The sequence below is a fragment of the Cnephaeus nilssonii genome (genome assembly GCF_951640355.1).
Source record: "Cnephaeus nilssonii genome assembly, chromosome: 9".
Classification (NCBI taxonomy): domain Eukaryota; kingdom Metazoa; phylum Chordata; class Mammalia; order Chiroptera; family Vespertilionidae; genus Cnephaeus; species Cnephaeus nilssonii.
In genome coordinates, this window is record NC_137080.1 from 63,352,349 (window position 1) to 63,371,054 (window position 18,706).

General features: G+C 41.7%; 1 protein-coding gene across 2 annotated transcripts; it reads left to right on the forward strand.

The window, feature by feature from the left end:
• The first annotated feature begins 20 nt into the window (after positions 1-20).
• Positions 21-17,410, forward strand: CGAS (cyclic GMP-AMP synthase). Of its 2 annotated transcripts, XM_079779885.1 has the most exons (5): positions 23-1,191; positions 5,877-6,096; positions 9,841-10,083; positions 14,776-14,878; positions 16,157-17,408. In XM_079779885.1, exons 1-5 carry the CDS (start codon positions 184-186, stop codon positions 16,503-16,505), a joined length of 1,923 nt encoding a protein of 640 aa, XP_079636011.1. In that variant the 5' UTR covers positions 23-183; the 3' UTR covers positions 16,506-17,408. The 2 variants fall into 2 exon arrangements, with proteins under 2 accessions (XP_079636012.1, XP_079636011.1); XM_079779886.1 differs by lacking the exon at positions 9,841-10,083 and having other exon boundaries at positions 21-1,191; positions 16,157-17,410.
• Positions 17,411-18,706: the final 1,296 nt, after the last annotated feature.

Below are 18,706 nucleotides of genomic sequence, written 5' to 3' on the forward strand. Positions count from 1 at the left end.
CCCAGGGCGCCCTCCCGCGTGGGGTCAGATTTCCTGCGCGTGCTCCCTGACCGCGTCGCTGCCTTCCCGCCAGACTTCAAGTTTTAAGTTTCATTTCCAGTCACCGGCCGCGACTGCAGGTTCCTCTAACCGCGGCCTTTTCGCGAAGCCGGGTCAGCTTTCCAGCAGCAGAGCGCGCCAGCCATGGATCCTCGGAGCGGAAAGGCGACGCGGACAGCTTCGAAGGCGGGAGCCGCCACCTCCAAGATTTCGGCGCGGAGTGCGAAGGGCGCCCCGACGAAGCCCTCGTCGACGAAGCCCACCCCGACGAAGCCCATCGAGTGTCCCGCTGTCCCCGAAGCTGTCCAGCCCAATGAGCAGAAATGCAGCTCCACTAGAGCGTCGGGAAACCAGCAGAAGAAGAGCGCCCCGGGCTCCCGGGAGGGACCGCAGGTACGCGCGCGGGGTGCGCGCACCGAGAAGGCCCCGCTGAGCAGTGAGGACACGGTCGACGGGCACACGGATCTGGCTGCGGCTCCCGAGCCGCCCCTTCCCAGAGCTGGATCTCGCCGAAAAGGGGGTGCGCGCACCGAGAAGGCCCCGCTGAGCAGTGAGGACACGGTCGACGGGCACACGGATCTGGCCACGGCTCCCGAGCCGCCCCTCCTCAGGGCTGGATCTCGCCGAAAAGGGGGTGCATGCGCCAAGAAGGCCCCGCTGAGCAGAGAGGACACGGTCGACGGGCACACGGATCTGGCCGCGGCTCCCGAGCCGCCCCTCCCCAGGGCTGGATCTCGCCGAAAAGGGGGTGCATGCGCCAAGAAGGAGCCTCTGAGCGCCGAGGACATCTTGAACGGACAGGCCATTCTGGCCGAGGGGCCAGAGCCTCCCGCAGCCCCGGAGTCGCCCCTTCCTAGGGCTGGATCCGCGCGCTCCGCTGGGGAGCGGAGACCTCCGTCCAGGCCAACGGAGGACGCCGGCCTGGATCCGCTGGTTCCAGCCTCTAGTCTGGGCCGGAGGGAGGCCGTGCCTGGCGCCAGGAAGCTCGGGGCGGTGGTGGAGAAGTTGAAGCTACGCCGCGCTGAAATCTCAGAAGCCGCGAGGGTTGTCAACGGGGTCGTGGACCACCTGCTACGAGGACTGAAGAGCTTCCAGTCCGAGTTTAAAGATGTCGAGGTGCTGCACACTGGGAGCTACTACGAGCAAGTGAAGGTGAGCTGCCAGGCGCCCGCCCTCCCCGCCCTCGGCGCGCGGCCCGGCTTCCTCACCCCTCTCCTAACCTCCCCGCTATTCCCCACCTCCTGAGGTTCCTCACTTTCCTTCGGAGGAAACGCAGACTAGTTCTTAGGTTCTAGTTAAAACGACGAACCGTTCTTCTTTCGTTTATTCATCACTACATCCAACGAACATAAAGCCAACCTATATTGATTGCTAGCCACTGTGAACACACCATTTTTGGGGGAATTCAAATGTATAGATTCATTCATGTAAGCAGACCTGCATTGTGTTTCTCCAACAGTGCTATCTATACTTGGTAGTTTCTGGTCAGCTTATGACTTGGATGATTAGGAGTGTGATCTGCGAAATGTCCACAAAACTAATGTATCTAAGAAACTTTTTTTCAGCCGAAACCGATTTGGCTCAGTGGATAGAGCGTCGGCCTGTGGACTGAAAGGTCCCAGGTTCGATTCAGGTCAAGGGCATGTACCTTGGTTGCGGGCACATCCCCAGTAGGGGGTGTGCAGGAGGCAGCTGGTTGATGTTTCTCTCTCATCGATGTTTCTAACTCTCTATCCCTCTCCCTTCCTCTCTGTAAAAAATCAATAAAATATATTTTAAAAAAAAGAAACTTTTTTTCTATGAGGACGTCTTTACTGCAAAGGAAAAATATTTTCCGTCTCTCCCTCCAGCCCCTGCGGACCTACTCTTTCTCTCAATTTCTTATTCAGATGTTATGGGGAGCTCCTAGTGAATGATGTTAAAAATAAATTAAGAGAAAATCTCCTACAGGTACTAAAAAGCATTCTTCCTAAATACACATCAGATGTAACTGTTTTTAATCGTGTATCCCACAGCTCCATGTATCTGTGGGTGGTTGTCATTAAAGCCATCATTCCAGTATAAATGGAAGGTTTAGGAGCAGGTTTCTGACTGGAGTTTGTTTCCTGATCAGGGGCAGTGATGAAAGTGGATCACCTTGTCTTATTCTTAATCTTAAGGAAAATGCTTTTAGCTTTCGCCTGTTGAGTATGATAGCTGTGTGTTTGTCATATGTGGGCTTTTATTTAGTTAAGGTATATTCCCTTTATTCCCACTTTATTGAGCTTTATCATAAATGGATGCTGTATTTTGTCAAATGCATTTCTGCATCTTTTGATATGGTCATATGGTTTTTATCCTTCATTTTGCTTTTCACGTGGTGTATCACAATAATTGATTTGCAGATATTAAACCAACCTTGCATCCCAGTAATAAATATCACTTGATTATGCTGTATGATCTTTTTAATATATTGCTGAATTTGGTTTGCTAATATATATATATATATTTTAAAATATATTTTTATTGATTTCAGAGAGAAAGGGAGAGGGAGAGAGAGAAACATCAATGATGAGAGAATCATTGATTGTCTGCCTCCTGCCCGCCCCTTACTGGGGATCTAGACCACAACCCAGGCATTTGCCCTTGACCTGAATCGAACCTGGGACCCTTCAGTCTACAGGCTGACTCTGTATCCACTGAGCCAAACGACTAGGGCTGGTTTGCTAATATTTTGTTGAGGATTTTTACATCTATGTTCATCAGGGATATTGGCCTATATTTGTGTGTGTGCGATGTCTTTGTCTGTTTGGGGAATGAAGGTAATGGTTACCTCATAAAATGAGCTTGGGAGCCTTCCTTCCTCTTGAATTTTTTTGAATAGTTTGATAGGATAGGTGTTAATTCTTCTTTGAATGTTTGGTAACATTCACCTGTGAAGCCACAGGTACAGGACTTTTGTTTGTTGGCAGTTTTTTGAGTACTGATTTGATTTTGTTGGTACTACTTGGTCTCTGCATATTTTCAATTTCTTGATTTAGTCTTGGAAGATTGTATGTTTCTAGGCATTTATCCATTTCTTCAAAATGATTCAATTTGTTGGTATATAGTTGTTTGTGGTATTTTCTTATACTCCTTTGTTTTTCTATGATGTCAGTTTTTACTTCTGTTTTTTGTTTTTTATTTTATTCACATGGGTCCTCTTTTTTTCTTCTTTTTAAAAAGATACATTTTTACTGATTTCAGAGAGAGGAAGGGAGAGAGAGAGAAGGATAGAAACATCGATGATGAGAGAGAATCTTGATTGGTTGCCTCCTGCATGCTCCCTACTAGGGATGGAGCCTACAACTGGGGCATGTGTCCTGACCAGGAATCCACCCTCAACCTCCTGGTTCATGGGTCATAGCTCAACCACTGGGCATACCAGCCAGGCTTACTTGTTTTCTTGATGACTTTGGTTAAAGGTTTATCCATCTTGTTTATCTTTTCAAAGAACCAGCTCTTGGTTTCAGTGATCCTTTATACTGTTTCTTTAGACTATACTTCTTTTATTGCCACTCTGATCTTTATTATTTCCTTCCTTCTATTCACTTGGGCTGTTTGTTGTTATTTTTCTAGTTTCATTAGGTGTGTAAGGTTAGATTGTTTATTTGAGATTTTTTTTGTTTCTTGAGGTAGGCCTATATTGCTATGAATTTCCCTCTTAGGACTGACTTTGCTGTGTCCCATAGATTTGGGGTCATTTGGGTCATTGTGTTTTCATTTGTCTCAAGGTATCTTTTGGTTTCTTCCTTGATCTCATTGTTAACCATTCATTGTTCAGTAGCATTTTATTTAACCTCCATGTGTTTGTGTGTATTTTTCAATTTTTTTTTACAATTGGTTTCTAGTTTCATACCTTTATGGTTGGAGAAGATGCTTGATAGCATCTTTTTCAATCTTTTAAAATTTATTGTTACTGTTGTATGGCCTAATATGTGGTCTATCCTAGAAAATGTTCCAAATGCACTTGAAAAAATGTATATTCTGCTGCTTTGGGGTGAAATGCTCTGAATATATCAATTAAATCCATCTGATCTACTGTGTCAGGTAAGGCTGCTGTTTTCTTGTTTATTTCTGTCTGGAAGATTTATACTTATAGTCCCCAGTGCCCTCACTGTGTTCTTTGGTGTATGTACACAGAGATAATGCAATCTTTCTCTCTTCCTCTTCTTACAGAGTCACCAATCCTGTAAGATTAGAACCACACCCTCATGATCTCACTTAACCTTAATTACCTCCTAAAAGTCCTGTTTTCAAGTACAAACACATTGGGGATTAGGGCTTCAATGTCTGAATTTTGGGAGGACAGTTAAGTACACAGCACAATACATCTAAGTTTGGACTAGACACATTTCATGTGGTCAGTAAACATATGGCTGCTAAGTACCATGTTGAACAGTGCAGTCCAATAGCTGTACCTGAAGCTTATCCTAACTAGGGAAAGACTTGTGGCGTTTTTAATGTAGTAAAAACAAGCATTTATTATAATTGCTTTAGTTATTGTGAGAATGGAAAAGGTTCTTTGAACCTTCTACAAATGCTTCTAAGACACTGTTATTGTACATGACTTGGAGCTCACACTCACTTGGGTGAGCAGTAGATATGAGATAGCCCTTGTGCGACTAGCCAGTAGGTGAATACACACATTTTTGACATCACACAATGATCTCAAAATTGTAACAGGAGGGTGGCTGCAGTGTATATCTTGTGATGTGAAAGGTAGCTCCTTGCAGGTCTTTAATTTTATTAAGCTTTAAAATTAGAGTAAACCTGGTACAGATTTTAAAAGCTTACATGATATCTTTTTGTTGTTGTTGTTAATGCTCGCTCACCTGTGGATATTTTTTCATTGAATTTTCGGGAGAGTAGAAGAAAGAGGGAAAGACAGAGAGACATATCGATGTGAGAGAAACACATCAATAGGTTGCCTCCTGTATGAACCTTGACCAGAGCCCGGGCCGGGTGGGAGCCTGCAACTGAGGTATGTGCCCTTGACCGAAATTGAGCCCAGGACCCTTTGGTCCGCAGGCTAATGCTCTATCCACTGAGTCAAACTGGCCAGGGCACATGATATCATGTAAAATTATTTTAAGCCCGGCCAGCATGGCTCAGTGGTTGAGCATTGACCTATGAACCAGGTGGTCTCGGTTGGATTTCCAGTCAGGGCACATGCCCAGGTTTCGGGTTCTATCCCCAGTGTGGGGTGCGAAGGAGGCAGCTGATCAATGATTCTCTCTCATCACTGATGTTTCTCTCTCTCCTTCCCTCTCTGAAATCAATAAAAATATATTGAAAAATAAAATAAAATTGATTTAATAAGCTCTGGCCAATGTGGCTTGGTTGGGTGTTGTCCTGTGAACCAAAAGGTTACCAGTTCCATATCCCGTCCAGACATACTAGTATGCCCAAATTGTCGGCTTGAACCCTGGTAGGGGGTGTGCTGGATGCAGCCTATCATGTTTCATTCTCACATGAATATTTCTCTCTCCCTAAAAAGAAATCAATAAAAATATTTTTTAAATTAATAAAAGTGTTTTAAAGTATATAAATCCCATATATATATATATATATATATATATATATATATATATATATATATCCATATATATATTATGGTTAAAAAATGAGTATAGAACCTACAAACTAAAACCAATAATACTTTCCCAACTCCACTGGTCCTACTCCCAGAGGGTATACATATTAGGAGTCTTGTTTTTAAAAATAAGGTTTTAAGTGGAAATCTTAAGAAAAAAATTGCAGTTGCTTGGAAAATATTCACAAGCAAACATTTCACTGCTCTTTTTACTTTGTCTTAGGTTTCTTCTCCTAATGAATTTGATGTTATGTTTAAACTGGATGTTCCCAGAATTCAGCTAGAAGAATATTGCAACAGTGGTGCTCATTACTATGTGAAGTTCAAAAGAAACCCCAAAGGAAATCCTCTGAATCAGTTTTTAGAAGGGGAAATATTATCAGCTTCTAAGATGCTATCCAAGTTTAGGGAACTCATTAAGAAAGAAATTAAAAACATTCAAGGTAAGATTTTTGAGTTTTGATCCTTAGAGGTCTAATCATATCTACTAATTGCCCATGTACATTCCTCTCCTGATCTTTCTTGACCTCCCTACAGCACACTGTTGACCACTACCTCCCAGAAACAACTCTTTGCACTTGATGTTATTCTACTACATTTTCTTGGTATTCTTTTAAAATGTTGATTGGCTCTATTTTGGTCTCCATTGAATATGCACTGAACTGCTGCCTGAGCCACTGGGCATATGTGGTTGAATAAAATAATGGAATCCCCTCTTGAAGCTTGGATCTTGGAAACACAAATTGTAGTGAATACAGTGACAGGAATGAACTGGGAGAAGAGGTATCAACTGAAGTGGTGGAACAAGGCTCTGAGGCAGAAAAGAACTTGGCAAGCTCAAGGAACTAAAAGAGGCCCGTGTGAACAAGGAAAGGAAAGAGGAACAGGAAATGTAGTTTAAGAGGTGACCACAGACCAGATTCTTCAAGGACTTGGAAAGGTTTCAGATTTTATTATATGTTTATTGAGAAGCCAGGTTTTAATTACAAAATAGTGATTTCCTTTGTATTTTTTAAAAAATATGTTTTTATTGATTTTTTGAGAGAGAGGAAGGGAGAAAGAGAGAGATAGAAAGATCCATGGGAGAAAAACATCATCAATTGGCTGCCTCCTGCACATGTCCTGATCGGGACTCAAACCCGTGACCCCTTGGTTCCTGGGTCTGTCTCAACAGCTAAGCCATACTGGCTGGGATAGCTTTGTATTTTTAAGTGTTTACTCTGGCTTCTTTGGAGAAGATATGTGCCATGTACATAGTTGGATATGGGTTTGGAGTTCAGAGGATACATTTGGGCTACACGTCAACATATAAGTGGTCCCTTTGACAGAGAGTGTAGATGAACTTATTCATTAATTTGATCAATATTCATTGATTATCTAATGAGACAGGTGGTCTAGATGTTTGGGATATGTTAATGAACAAATAGATGAAGACCCTCACCCTTCTGTACCTTATAATTATGTAAGAGCAGATATGCAATTAATGACAAATGGAAAACACAATTATCTTGTATACTAGAAAGTGGTAAGTTCTATGGGGGAAAGGCTAGCAAAGTGAGAGGGATCTGGAGTTTTAGGAATAGGAAGGGGAAATTATAATGTTAAGTAGAGTGGTTAAGAAGAGGATCCCATTAGAAGTTTGGGGGAAGAGAAGGAATGAAAGGAGATTGAGTGGTTTTACAGGAGCAGTGGTCAGTGTTTAGAATGCTGCTGACATCCAGAAAACCATTGGATTTGGTCTGTGGTTTTGTGGGGATTGTTAACGTTGACTTAGCAGTTTTAGAGAGATGAACACACAAGAAAAAAAGGGAGCAGGGACGCAGTAGAGACAGCATGTGTAGGCAACTCCAGAAAGTTTTGTCTGCAAAGGAAGTAGAAATATGGGTAAGTAGGGGGAGGAAGCTGATATAGGGCCAAAAGGAGAGGTATATTTTAGAATGAAGGACACTGGAACCCTTTGTATGTGGAGAGGAATGATCCAGCAGGGAGGGGGAGTCCACTGATGCAAGGGAGGGAACAATTGAAGGAGCGAGGTCTTGAGCAAGTGAGGATCCAGAGGCAGGTCCAGGGGTGGCCTTGGAAAGGTGAATGGACATTTCCTCGGTGGTAATAAGAGGAAGAAGGATAAAATGGGTAAGCGTCGGGGAGGTTTGCAGATTTGATGGTAAGAAAATGAGAGTGTTCTTTAGGATTTTCTCCTTGGTGTTCTTTCTCACTGTGGTCCCTTCCAAAAGTCTTATCTGGGAGTAGTCTTTACTGCTTGTACACCCCTAAATCCCAAAGCCAGTATCTCTCATCTGGAAGTCTTTCCTGAATTTCTGACCACCATAGCTGCTTGTCCAGTAGCTATCTCCACTTGGGTATCCCATAGGCACGTAGAGTTCAATGTGTCTAAAATGAAGTTCATTTCAGCTCAACCCTTCTTCCTCCTGCTTACTCTATATCAGTGGTTGCCAACCTTTCCGACCTCATGGACCACCAGTGGTCCACAGACCACTGGTTGGTGACCGCTGCTCTCTGTAGAAGAATGGAATCAACATTAATCATTTCCTAGGCTAAATTTCTGGATGGCATCCCAGAACTTGTACCTTCTTCCTTCTCTTGCAGGTTCAGTCCATCTACCAGTTCTGTGGTTTTTAACCTCTTTAATTGCTCTCATTTCTGCTACCTGTGTCTTTAAAAAAAAACCAAAAACATTGTATATATTTAAGATGTTTTGATGCACATATACATAATAAAATGATTTTCACAGTCAAGATAATGAACATATCTCACATAGTTACCTTTTTTGTGTGTGTATGGTTAGAGTACCTGAAATCTACTCTCTTAGCACAATACTTAATATTGTACTGTTTCTAGTCGTCAGTGTGGTGGTATTAATGACAATCGTCATGCTGTGCATTAGATGTCTGAACTCACTCTACCTAACTGCAACTTTGTTCCCTGTGACCAACATCTCCCATTTCCCCCACCTCTGGTAACCACAATTCTACTCTCTGCCTCTGGGTCTTCTGCTTTTTTAGATTTCACTTAGAAGTGAGGTCATGCAGCATTTGCCTTCCTGTATCTGGCTTATTTTCTCCAGGTTCACCCATGTTGTCACAAATGACAGGATTTCTGTCTTTGTTAAGATTGAGTAATATTTCATGCACATACAGACATACCTCATTTTATTGCGCTTCAGTTCATTTCACTTCACAGATAATGCATTTTTTACAAATTGAAGGTTTGTGGCAGCCCTGTGTTGAGCGAGTCTGTTGATGCTATTTTTCCAACATGCTCAGATGGTGCTTTAGCATTTTTTAGCAATAAAGTATTTTTTAATTAAGGTATGTACATTGTTTTTTTAGACATAATGCAAGTGCACATTTAATAGACTACAATATAATGTAAACATAACTTTTGTATGCACTGGGAAACCAAACAATTTGTGTGACCTGTTTTATTGCAATATTCACTTTATTATTGCAGTGGTCTGGGACTGAAGCCACAATATCTCCAAGATGTGCCTGTACATACCACACTTTCTTTTTTAAATATATTTTTATTGATTTCAGAGAGGAAGGGAGAGGGAGAGAGAGAGAGATAGAAACATCAATGATGAGAGAGAATCATTGATCAGCTGCCTCCTTCACACCCCACACTGGGGATCGAGCCCACAATCCAGGCATGTGCCCTTGACCGGAATCGAGCCCAGGACCCTTCAGTCCATAGGCTGACACTCTGTCCACTAAGCCAAACCAGCTAGGGCCATACCACAATTATTTTTATCCAGTCATCCATCAATGGACTCTGAGGTTGTTTCCATATATTGGGTATTGTGAGTAACACTGCAATGAACATGGATTGCTTTTGCCGCTCATCTGCCCTCTTTTCCAGGCTTCCCTCCAAACTGCCATTCATCAATTTAAATGAAAATCTAACCAAAGCACTCCCAAACCCCAATTTTCAGGGGCTCCTCATCATCATGCTGGAAAGATTTTGACAGTACCTTCCCTCTGTGATACATATCAATGAATATTGGCTAAATGAGTAAGACATTTTGTGTTGTGGGGTCAGTTTCTGCTTTAGAACTAATTTTCACCTTTATACTCTATGGATATCCAGCTATAGTTATGCTATTTTTCCTATATTTTCAAGAAAATTAGATTGCTAAACGCTTTTTTTTCTTTTACATGTTTAAACAGATACAGATATCATTGTGGAGAAGAAGAAGAGAGGGTGTCCTGCTGTAACACTTCTTATTAAAACACCTACAGAAATATCTGTGGATATAATCTTGGCTTTGAAAGTACAAAGCAGCTGGCCACTTAGCACCCAGGGAGGCATGCCCATTGAAAACTGGCTTGGAGGAAAAGTTAAGAGAAATCTAAGACTACAGCCATTTTACCTGGTACCTAAGCCTGCAAAGGAAGGAAATGGTTTTCAAGGTATCTTACATGTGAAGGTTAATTTAAGAACATACAAAAGAGTTGTTAATGTGATACACAAGGGCAGTAAAAGATCGACGACTGCTGTTGGCATTTCAAGAGTCATCAGGCTAAATAGGCTACTAGTATAAGATGGGAGTTTGGTGAGTGATGGAATTGAAAACGGCATAGTTGTAGTAGTAACATCAAATACTGAGCTTTAAAATGTCTAGTAGCCCACATTTGAATGTTACCTTTTTTATTTAAAAAACTAGAGGCCCAGTGCATGAAATTCGTGCACAGGTAGGGTCCCTAGGCCTGGCCGGTGATCAGGGCCGATCGGGGCCTTCCTTCCCCCAGCTGCCAGCTGCTGGTTGCCGGCCAGGGCCTTCTTTTGTTCCACGCTACCCCCTGATGGTCAGCGCACATCATGTCATAGTGGGCGGTCAAACTCCCGGTAGGTCAAACTCCCGAGGGGACAATTTGCATGTTAGCCTTTTATTATATAGGATATTTTTATTGATTTTAGAGAGTAAGGGAGAGGGAGAGAGATATAGAAACATCAGTGATGAGAGAGAATCATTAATTAGCTGCCTCCTGCACACCCCCTTCTGGGGATCAAGCCTGCAATCTGGGCATGTGCCCTGACCAGGGATAGAACTGTGACCTCCTGGTTCATAGGTCAATGCTCAATCCCTGAGCCACACTAGTTAGGCTTGTTTTTTAATAAAGAAAGCAGTACTGACCTCAGAGTCAGACTGCTCTCTGGCTCTGGATCCTGAGGCTTCTTCTCTTAACTAACTGTGAGATCTTGGGCTAGTTACCAAGCCTCTCTAAACAATACTTTATTCACATTTCCTTAGTTTTTACCCATGTCCTTTTCCTGTCCCAGGATCTCATCTAGGACACCACATTACATTTTGTCATCATGTCTCCTTAGGCTCCTCTTTTTTGTTGTTCTTAATCCTCACCCAAGGATATTTTTTCCATTGATTTTTAGACAGAGTGAAGGGAGGGAGAGAGAAACATCAATGTGAGAGAGACACATCAATTGATTGCCCCCCGAATGCACCCCAGCCGGGGCCAGGGATCGAACCTTTAACCCAGGTACGTGCCATTGACTGGGAATTGAACCTGTGACTCTTCGGTACGCAGGCCGACACTCTGACCACTGAGCCACACCCACCAGGGCTCCTCTTGACTTTAACTGTTTCTCAGCCTTCCCTTGTTTTTGATGACCTTGACAGTTTTGAGGAATACTAGTTCATTATTTTGTAGAATGTCCCTCATCTGGCATGTGCCTGATGTTTTTCTTATGACTAGACTGGAGTTCTGGGTTTTGGAGAGGGAGACCAGAGAGCTAAAGTGCCATTTTCGTTGCATCATTTTAAGGATACATGCCATGAACATGACTTAGCACTGCTGATGTTGACCTTGATCACCTGGCTGAGGTAGTGCTTGTCAGTTTCTCCACTGTTACTCATTTCCCCCTGTTTATACTATACTATTTGGAAGGAAGTCACTGTGCACAGCTCACACTTAAGGAGTAGGGAGTTATGCCACCTCTTTAAGAGCAGTGTATTTTTAAAAAAATTTTTTATTGATTTCAGAGAGGAAGGGAAAGGGAGAGGGAGAGGAAGATAGAAACACCAATGTTGAGACAGAATCATCGATCAGCTGTCTCCTGCAAGCCCCTCACTGGGAATAGAGCTTGCAACCCAGGCACGTGCCCTGACTGGGAATCAAACAATGACCTCCTGGTTCATAGGTCAAAGCTCAACCACTGAGCCACGCCAGCTGGGCAAGAGCAGAGTATTTACTCAGATTTTTTGAAATTCTGCAAGGGAGATTTGGGCTGTAATCCAATAACACTTTATTAATTTTATTGTTTCATTTGTTCCAGCTTTGGCCTTTAGGAGCTCTTTGAGTTGGTTCTGTGCCCTTTGGACATGTCCCATAATTGTGGGGGTGTTTTGTTTGTTTGTCTTCATCACTAACTTACTTTCTGGCTCTACAAGGTGTTCTAAGCTCATCTGGTATATTTCATGTATCAGTCCTAGAATCCACCATTTCTCCAAGGAGCTTTGGTTCCTTTTATTGGAGAATGTACTAGAAACCACAATCTAGGTGCTATGTGTATGTGTGCTCTGTTATGAGGGTGTCAACCCTCCCAGCTGGAGAAACAAGGGAATATAGGTAAGTACGTGTACTAACCCTGGTACATAGACATATCTATAAACTAGAGGCCTGGTGCACGAATTTATGCTTGGGTGGGGTCAGGCCAGCCTGCCCCACCTCCTGGTCGAACTCCAGGTCGAGGGGACAATTTGCATATTTGCCTTTTATTATATAAGATATTTTTATATGTAACTACCTGTTGTATATGTTAAGTTATTCATTAGTTTATACTGTCTCTAATTATGATCCATTATCACATGGATCATTCTTTCTCTCCTTGCTATCTGTAGCCTCTCATTCCAAAAGTGAAAAACCTGACTCCCACATCTGCCACCTATATGCTTAATTGTACAGTTTCAGTATGCACATACTAGTATAGTTATTTCACAATTGCAAAGCCACTCCTCCATGGGAAACAGTTACCAACTAGAGTACAGAGCTAATGTACAGTTCCTTTTGCCTTCAGTCTTACATACCCCATTTCCAAAGTAATTTAGGTCCACACCTTTTGCTCCCCCCTTTTCAGAAAGGTTGTTTTAGACATTTGTAATGCAGTTGGAGTCCCTTTTCACAGCCTGCATTATTTCTAGGATCCCTTGACCTCCTAAATGATTTTTTAACAGTTTACATATATTAAGATTCACTCTTTGTGCTATAAAGTTCTACTGGTTTTGAAAAATGCATTGTATCATGTTTCTACCCTTCATAATAGTTTCACTGCTCTAAAATGGGTCTGCTTCACTTATTTAACCCTTCCTATTCCAAACTTCTGGCAACCACTGATCTCTATAGTTTACCATCTCTATTGTTTTGCCTTTTCCAGAATGGCATAAATGGCTGTCATAAATGGATTTATATAGCAATGAGCATACCTAGCTCAGTACCACCCTTTCCACGTATCCACTGTCCATATATTATATAGCTATTACTACCCTCTTTATTCTGTTCCATTAAAATCTTTGTCTACCCTTGCACTATACTATATTGTCATACATAATATGTCTTTATAAGTCTTGATATTTGGTAGGGCAAGTTCTCCCACTTTGTCCTTCTTCATGTGTGGTTTAGATATTTTTGACCCCTTGTATTTTCATGAAAGTTTTCATATCATCTTGTCAAGTTCTACCAAAGCATTTTTTTTTAATATTGATTGAGAGTACATTGAATCCATAGGTAAAATTTGGAAGACTTGATATATTTATAATAATGAGTTTCCCAATTAATGGATAAGTGCATATCTCCATTTATTTAGATTTTCTCTAATACTTCTTAGTGACATTTTAGTTTTCTCCACTGAAGTTTTATATATCTTTTGTTAGATTTATTCATAGGCAATTGTAAGTTTTTAGTCTGAAAATTTTTAAACCAAAAGTAGAATGAAGAATTTACTAAACTCATACATATCTGTCACCTAGCTTCTTTTGTATTTTCTTCCAACATAGTTGTATTATCTATCAATAATGATAGCTTTGTTCCTCTCTTTCCAGTGCCAGATCGCCTATGATGCTTGCTAGGATAGCCAGTGCATGTTGAACAGAAATAGGGATAGCAGACATCTACCTAACTGATTTTAAGGGGAAAACCTCAGCTTTTTACCTTATATTATCATGTTGCTGTGTCCTTTTTAAAATCTGTCTTTCATCAGATCAACTTGACAGCCAAATTTAAATTGCCAAGGCTTTTTTAAAAAATGATGAATGAGCCGTGGCCGGTTTGGCTCAGTGGATAAAGTGTTGGCCTACAGACTGAAGGGTCGCAGGTTTGATTCTGGTCAAGGGCACATGCCTGGGTTGCAGGCTCCATCCTCAGTAGGGGGCCTGCAGGAGGCAGCCAATCAATGATTCTCTCTCATCATTGATGTTTCTATCTCTTTCCCTCTCCCTTCCTTTCTGAACTCAATAAAAATATTTTTTTAAAAAATGATAAATGAATGTTAAATTTCATTACTCGCATATTCTGCGTATTTTGAGATCATGTTTCTCCTCAATTCTGTTAATGTGACAGATTATATTGATTGGTTTTTAAATTATAAACCAATCATGCATTCCTGGTATAAAACCAACTATATAATAAGATAGCCAAAACTTAAAAGAGCTAGCCGGGTAAAACTTGGGGGAAGGGGAGAAATCTATTCTTACGTAAACTCTCACAGGGAATAGAAATGTTCCCTAATTCATTTTACATGAATACCAAAACTTGTAAGGATGGTATAAAAATTTTAACCAATTAATTCAAATTATTATTGAAACAATATATTAACAAACTGAACTTAGCAATATGTACATCTTACATAGCTAACTATAACCTGCCCCTTGGCCCCCCCCCCCCCCCCCCGTTTTTTCCTATTTTGGTCCATTGTTTGCTTCACATGACTTATTTTAATATGTAATTACATCATTTCATTTCTTTGGGTCTATATCCCCCTAGACATTTTTCAGAATGATATTTTAATGAAGGAAATTATTTCAATATTGTATTGTTTATATGTAGGCACTTTGGTTAAATTACTTCTCTATTTTTCTTTTGGAAATTAAGAAAAAACATGGCGGCTATCCTTCTCTCACATTGAAAAGGACATTTTGAAAAATCATGGAGACTCTAAAAAATGCTGTGAAAGTAAGGGAGTGAAATGTTGCAGGTAACTTTCTTATTTTGTTAATTAGGGGCTTATCTATGGAATGTTTATCTTTTTAATTGACTCCATAGATCAGACCTATAGGTGGTCATTACTGGGTTGAGTCCTGGGGGCAGCACATGGCTGGACTGACCTGGAGTATTATCTAGAGGGTGAGCATGAAACTAGGGAAGCCAGATCCAAGGGACCAAGGAAAGAGTGTTGTCAGAAGGCAAGGCCAGGGACTAAAGTCCTGAACCTGGATCAGATCCATGTGTAAAGTAGGACAGAACAAGAAGTAGGACAGAAAGGACACTAGCCATGATTAGCCATTAGACACTGGTTGTGTCTTAGTATTCTGATTGCTTCAAGGTAATGAATATTAATGTCACATAATGGGAAGGTGCCAGAGGATCCATCTTTTTTATACCGGTGCTGCTTTGAGATGGTTTGGCTGCATGAAGGCCACTTGAAACAACTAAAATATGGGTAATTCTTTTTCTTGGCAGCATACACACCATAAAAAAGTGAGACCCTAGCTGGTTTGGCTCAGTATATAGAACGTCAGCCTGCAGACTGAAGGGTCCCAGGTTTGATTCCAGTTGAGGGCACTTGCCCGGATTGCAGGCTTGATCCACAGGAGGGGTGTGCAGGATGCAGTCGATCAGCGATTCTCTCTCATCATTGATGTTTCTATCTCTCTCCCTTCCTCTTTGAATGCAATAAAAAAATATATATTTTTTTTAAAGTGAGATTGGAAAAGAATTGTTCATTTGAGTTTCTAAAGTTGTCCAGTATAAGGGTCACAAAAGTTAAAAGGTCAAAACAAGAATGTCCAACTTGCAGGCCCAGGAGGTTCTTTAAAGCTTCATGTACAGGCTTTGAAACCAGTGTTGAGAAAAATATATTGCTGGCAAAGCTAAGTATTTTTAAAAACATTAAATTTTGTCAACTATGAAACAATTGGATGAATAATGTAAATATTTATAATCTATCAAATCATTGGATGAATAATACAAGTATCTGCTAGTTTTATAGTTGAATTAATCCTGATAAAATAAAATATTTAAGCTAGGAATGGCGAAGCAGGAAGAAAAAATATGTTTTTGAAACTTCAAAGCATGTATTTGAAAAAATAGTGTGACTAGAATTATATTTATATGTCTTTATCTTTGTGTCTTTATATGTATTATAATATCTGTATTGTTTATTGTATCTTCCTGTAAGATGCCTAAAGCTCTTTGTGGAATGAAGCAGGTTGTAAATAAGTAAAAATAAATGGTTTTCTTTTTTATTCAACAGGAAACGCTGTTTACAACTAATGAAATATCTTTTAGAAAAATTGAAAGAAAAGTTTGAAGACCGAAAGGAACTGGGTAAATTCTGTTCTTATCACATGAAAACTGCCTTCTTTCACGTATGTGCCCAGAACCCACATGACAGTCAGTGGCGAGACAACCTGGAGCTCTGCTTTGATAGATGTCTGGAATACTTTCTTCATTGCCTCAAGACAGAACGTCTTGAGAATTTTTTTATTCCTGTAGTCAATCTATTCTCTCGAGATAAAATTGACAGGATAAGTAAAGAATTTCTGTCAAAAGAAATTGAATATGAAAGAAACAATGGATTTCCAATTTTTGGTGAATTTTGAAAAAAAATAAATTATATATATTTAACTTATTTTATTGTTGAGAGTATTACAGACGTCCCCCATTTTCCTCCCTTTTGTCCCCCTCCACCCAGCTACCGCCCCACCCCAGGCCTTTACCACACTGTTGTCTGTGTCCATGGGCTATGCTTATGTGCATACTAGTGGCCTGGTGCACGGATTTGTGCACATTGAAAGGAAATTAATTAGAAGAAAGATTTGTGTGGTAATTACTGCAAAAAATTACTTATCAAAATAGTATATATAATATCCTATCTAATAAAGAGGGAATATGCTAATTGACCTCATGCCATCACAAAGATGGCAGGAGGGAATATGCTAATTGACTGCCCCACCCTCAAAGATGGTGGCACCCACAGCCACAAGATGGTGGCGCCCAGTACCCATCAGCCCCGCCGGGCAGCAGGTATGCGGAGTCCCCCAGTCCTCTCAGCCCCCCAGCCGCCCAGGGCCGGCCTGAGGTGCAGGCAAGCCTCAGATGTTGGCTGCCTAGCCGCCCAGGGTCGGCCCGAGGCACAGGCATGCCTCTGATGGCAGCTTCCCAGGCGCCCAGGGCCGCCTGAGGCTCAGGTAACCAGGGCCAGCTGAGGCTTGCGCTGCCAGCAGTGGCAGCAGCAGAGGTGTGATGCGGTGTCACCGTCCCCTGATCACCGGTCGCCTCCCACCCCTGAGGGCTCCCGGACTGTGAGAGGGGACAGGCCAGGCTGAGGGAATTTTCATGCACCGGGCCTCTAGTCCTATATAATAAAGAGGTAATATGCAAATTACCATCATTGCAACACACAAGATGGCCGTGCCATGTGGTCAAACATGGCTGCCCCCATGTGGACACAAGATGGCCAGCAGGGGAGGGCAGTTTGGAGGGACCAGGCCTGCAGGGGAGGACAGTTGGGGGGGACCCAGGCCTTCAGGGGAGGGCAGTTGGGGGTGACCAGGTTGGCAAGGAAGGGCAGTTAGGGGCGACCAGGCCTGCAGGGGAGGACAGTTAGGGGCAACCAAGCTGGCAGGGGAGGGCAGTTAGGGGTGACCAGGCTGGCAGGGGAGGGCAGTTAGGGGTAATCGGGCCGGCAGGCAGAAGCGGTTAAGGGCAATCAGGCAGGCAGGCAGGCAGGCAAGCGGTTGGGAGCCAGCAGTCCTGGATTGTGAGAGGGATGTCCCAGATTGGAGCAGATTGGAGAGGGTGCAGCCTGGGCTGAGGGCCCAAATTTTGGGCACCGAGCCTTTAGTAGTAGTAAAAAATTAAAACACGTGTGCAATTGGTGCCAGGGAGAGCTTTATATGTATTGTGCATGTGTAAGTCAACGTTTATTTTTAAATTGCCAGTGCGCATCATATGTACTGGCCAGTTGGACGGATGGACATTTGGTCACTTAGCCTTTTATTTTTATATATATAGATATACATATACATATATACATATATACATATATATACATATATACATATATACATATACATACATATACATATATATACATATATATACATATATATATATGTGTGTGTGTGTGTGTGTGTGTGTGTGTGTGTGTGTGTGTGTGTATATATATATGTTCTTTGGTTAATCTCTTCCCAACACCCCCCACCTCCCACCCCTTCCCTTTGAGATCTGTCAGTCTATTCCATGCTTCCATGTCTCTGGCCCTATTTGTTCATCAGTTTATCTTGTTCATTAGATTCCACATGTAAGTGAGATCATTTATTTTTAAAAAGAGAAGAATTAGAGTGACTATAATAATTGAAATGTTTGGCCCTAGCTGGTTTTGCTCAGTGGATAGAGCGTTGGCCTGTGGACTGAAGGGTCCCAGGTTCAATTCCGGCCAAGGGCACATGCCCAGGTTGTGAGCTCGATCCCCATTAGAGACTGTGCAGGAGGCAGCCGATCAATGATTCTCTCTCATCATTGATGTTTCTCTCTCTCTCCCTGTAATTTTGTCACTGTAATGATTGACAAAAATGAATAAACTATTATTCTGCTCTGAAATATATATAAAAGTGCTACTTTAAAAAAATATTAATGTTTTCTATTTAGCCGATCAATGATTCTCTCTCATCATTGATGTTTCTCTCTCTCTCCCTCTCCCTTCCTCTCTGAAATCAATAAAAGTATATCTTAAAAAAATGTTTGAAATTTGTCACTGTAATGATTGACAAAAATGAATAAACTATTATTCTGCTCTGTT

Coding starts and splice junctions, on each gene's coding strand:
- CGAS (XM_079779885.1), top strand. CDS start 184: ATGGATCCTCGGAGCGGAAAGGCGACGCGGACAGCTTCGAAGGCGGGA. Junction 1,192..5,876: donor GCTACTACGAGCAAGTGAAG/GTGAGCTGCCAG, acceptor ACTTTGTCTTAG/GTTTCTTCTCCTAATGAATT. Junction 14,879..16,156: donor AAGGGAGTGAAATGTTGCAG/GTAACTTTCTTA, acceptor TTTATTCAACAG/GAAACGCTGTTTACAACTAA.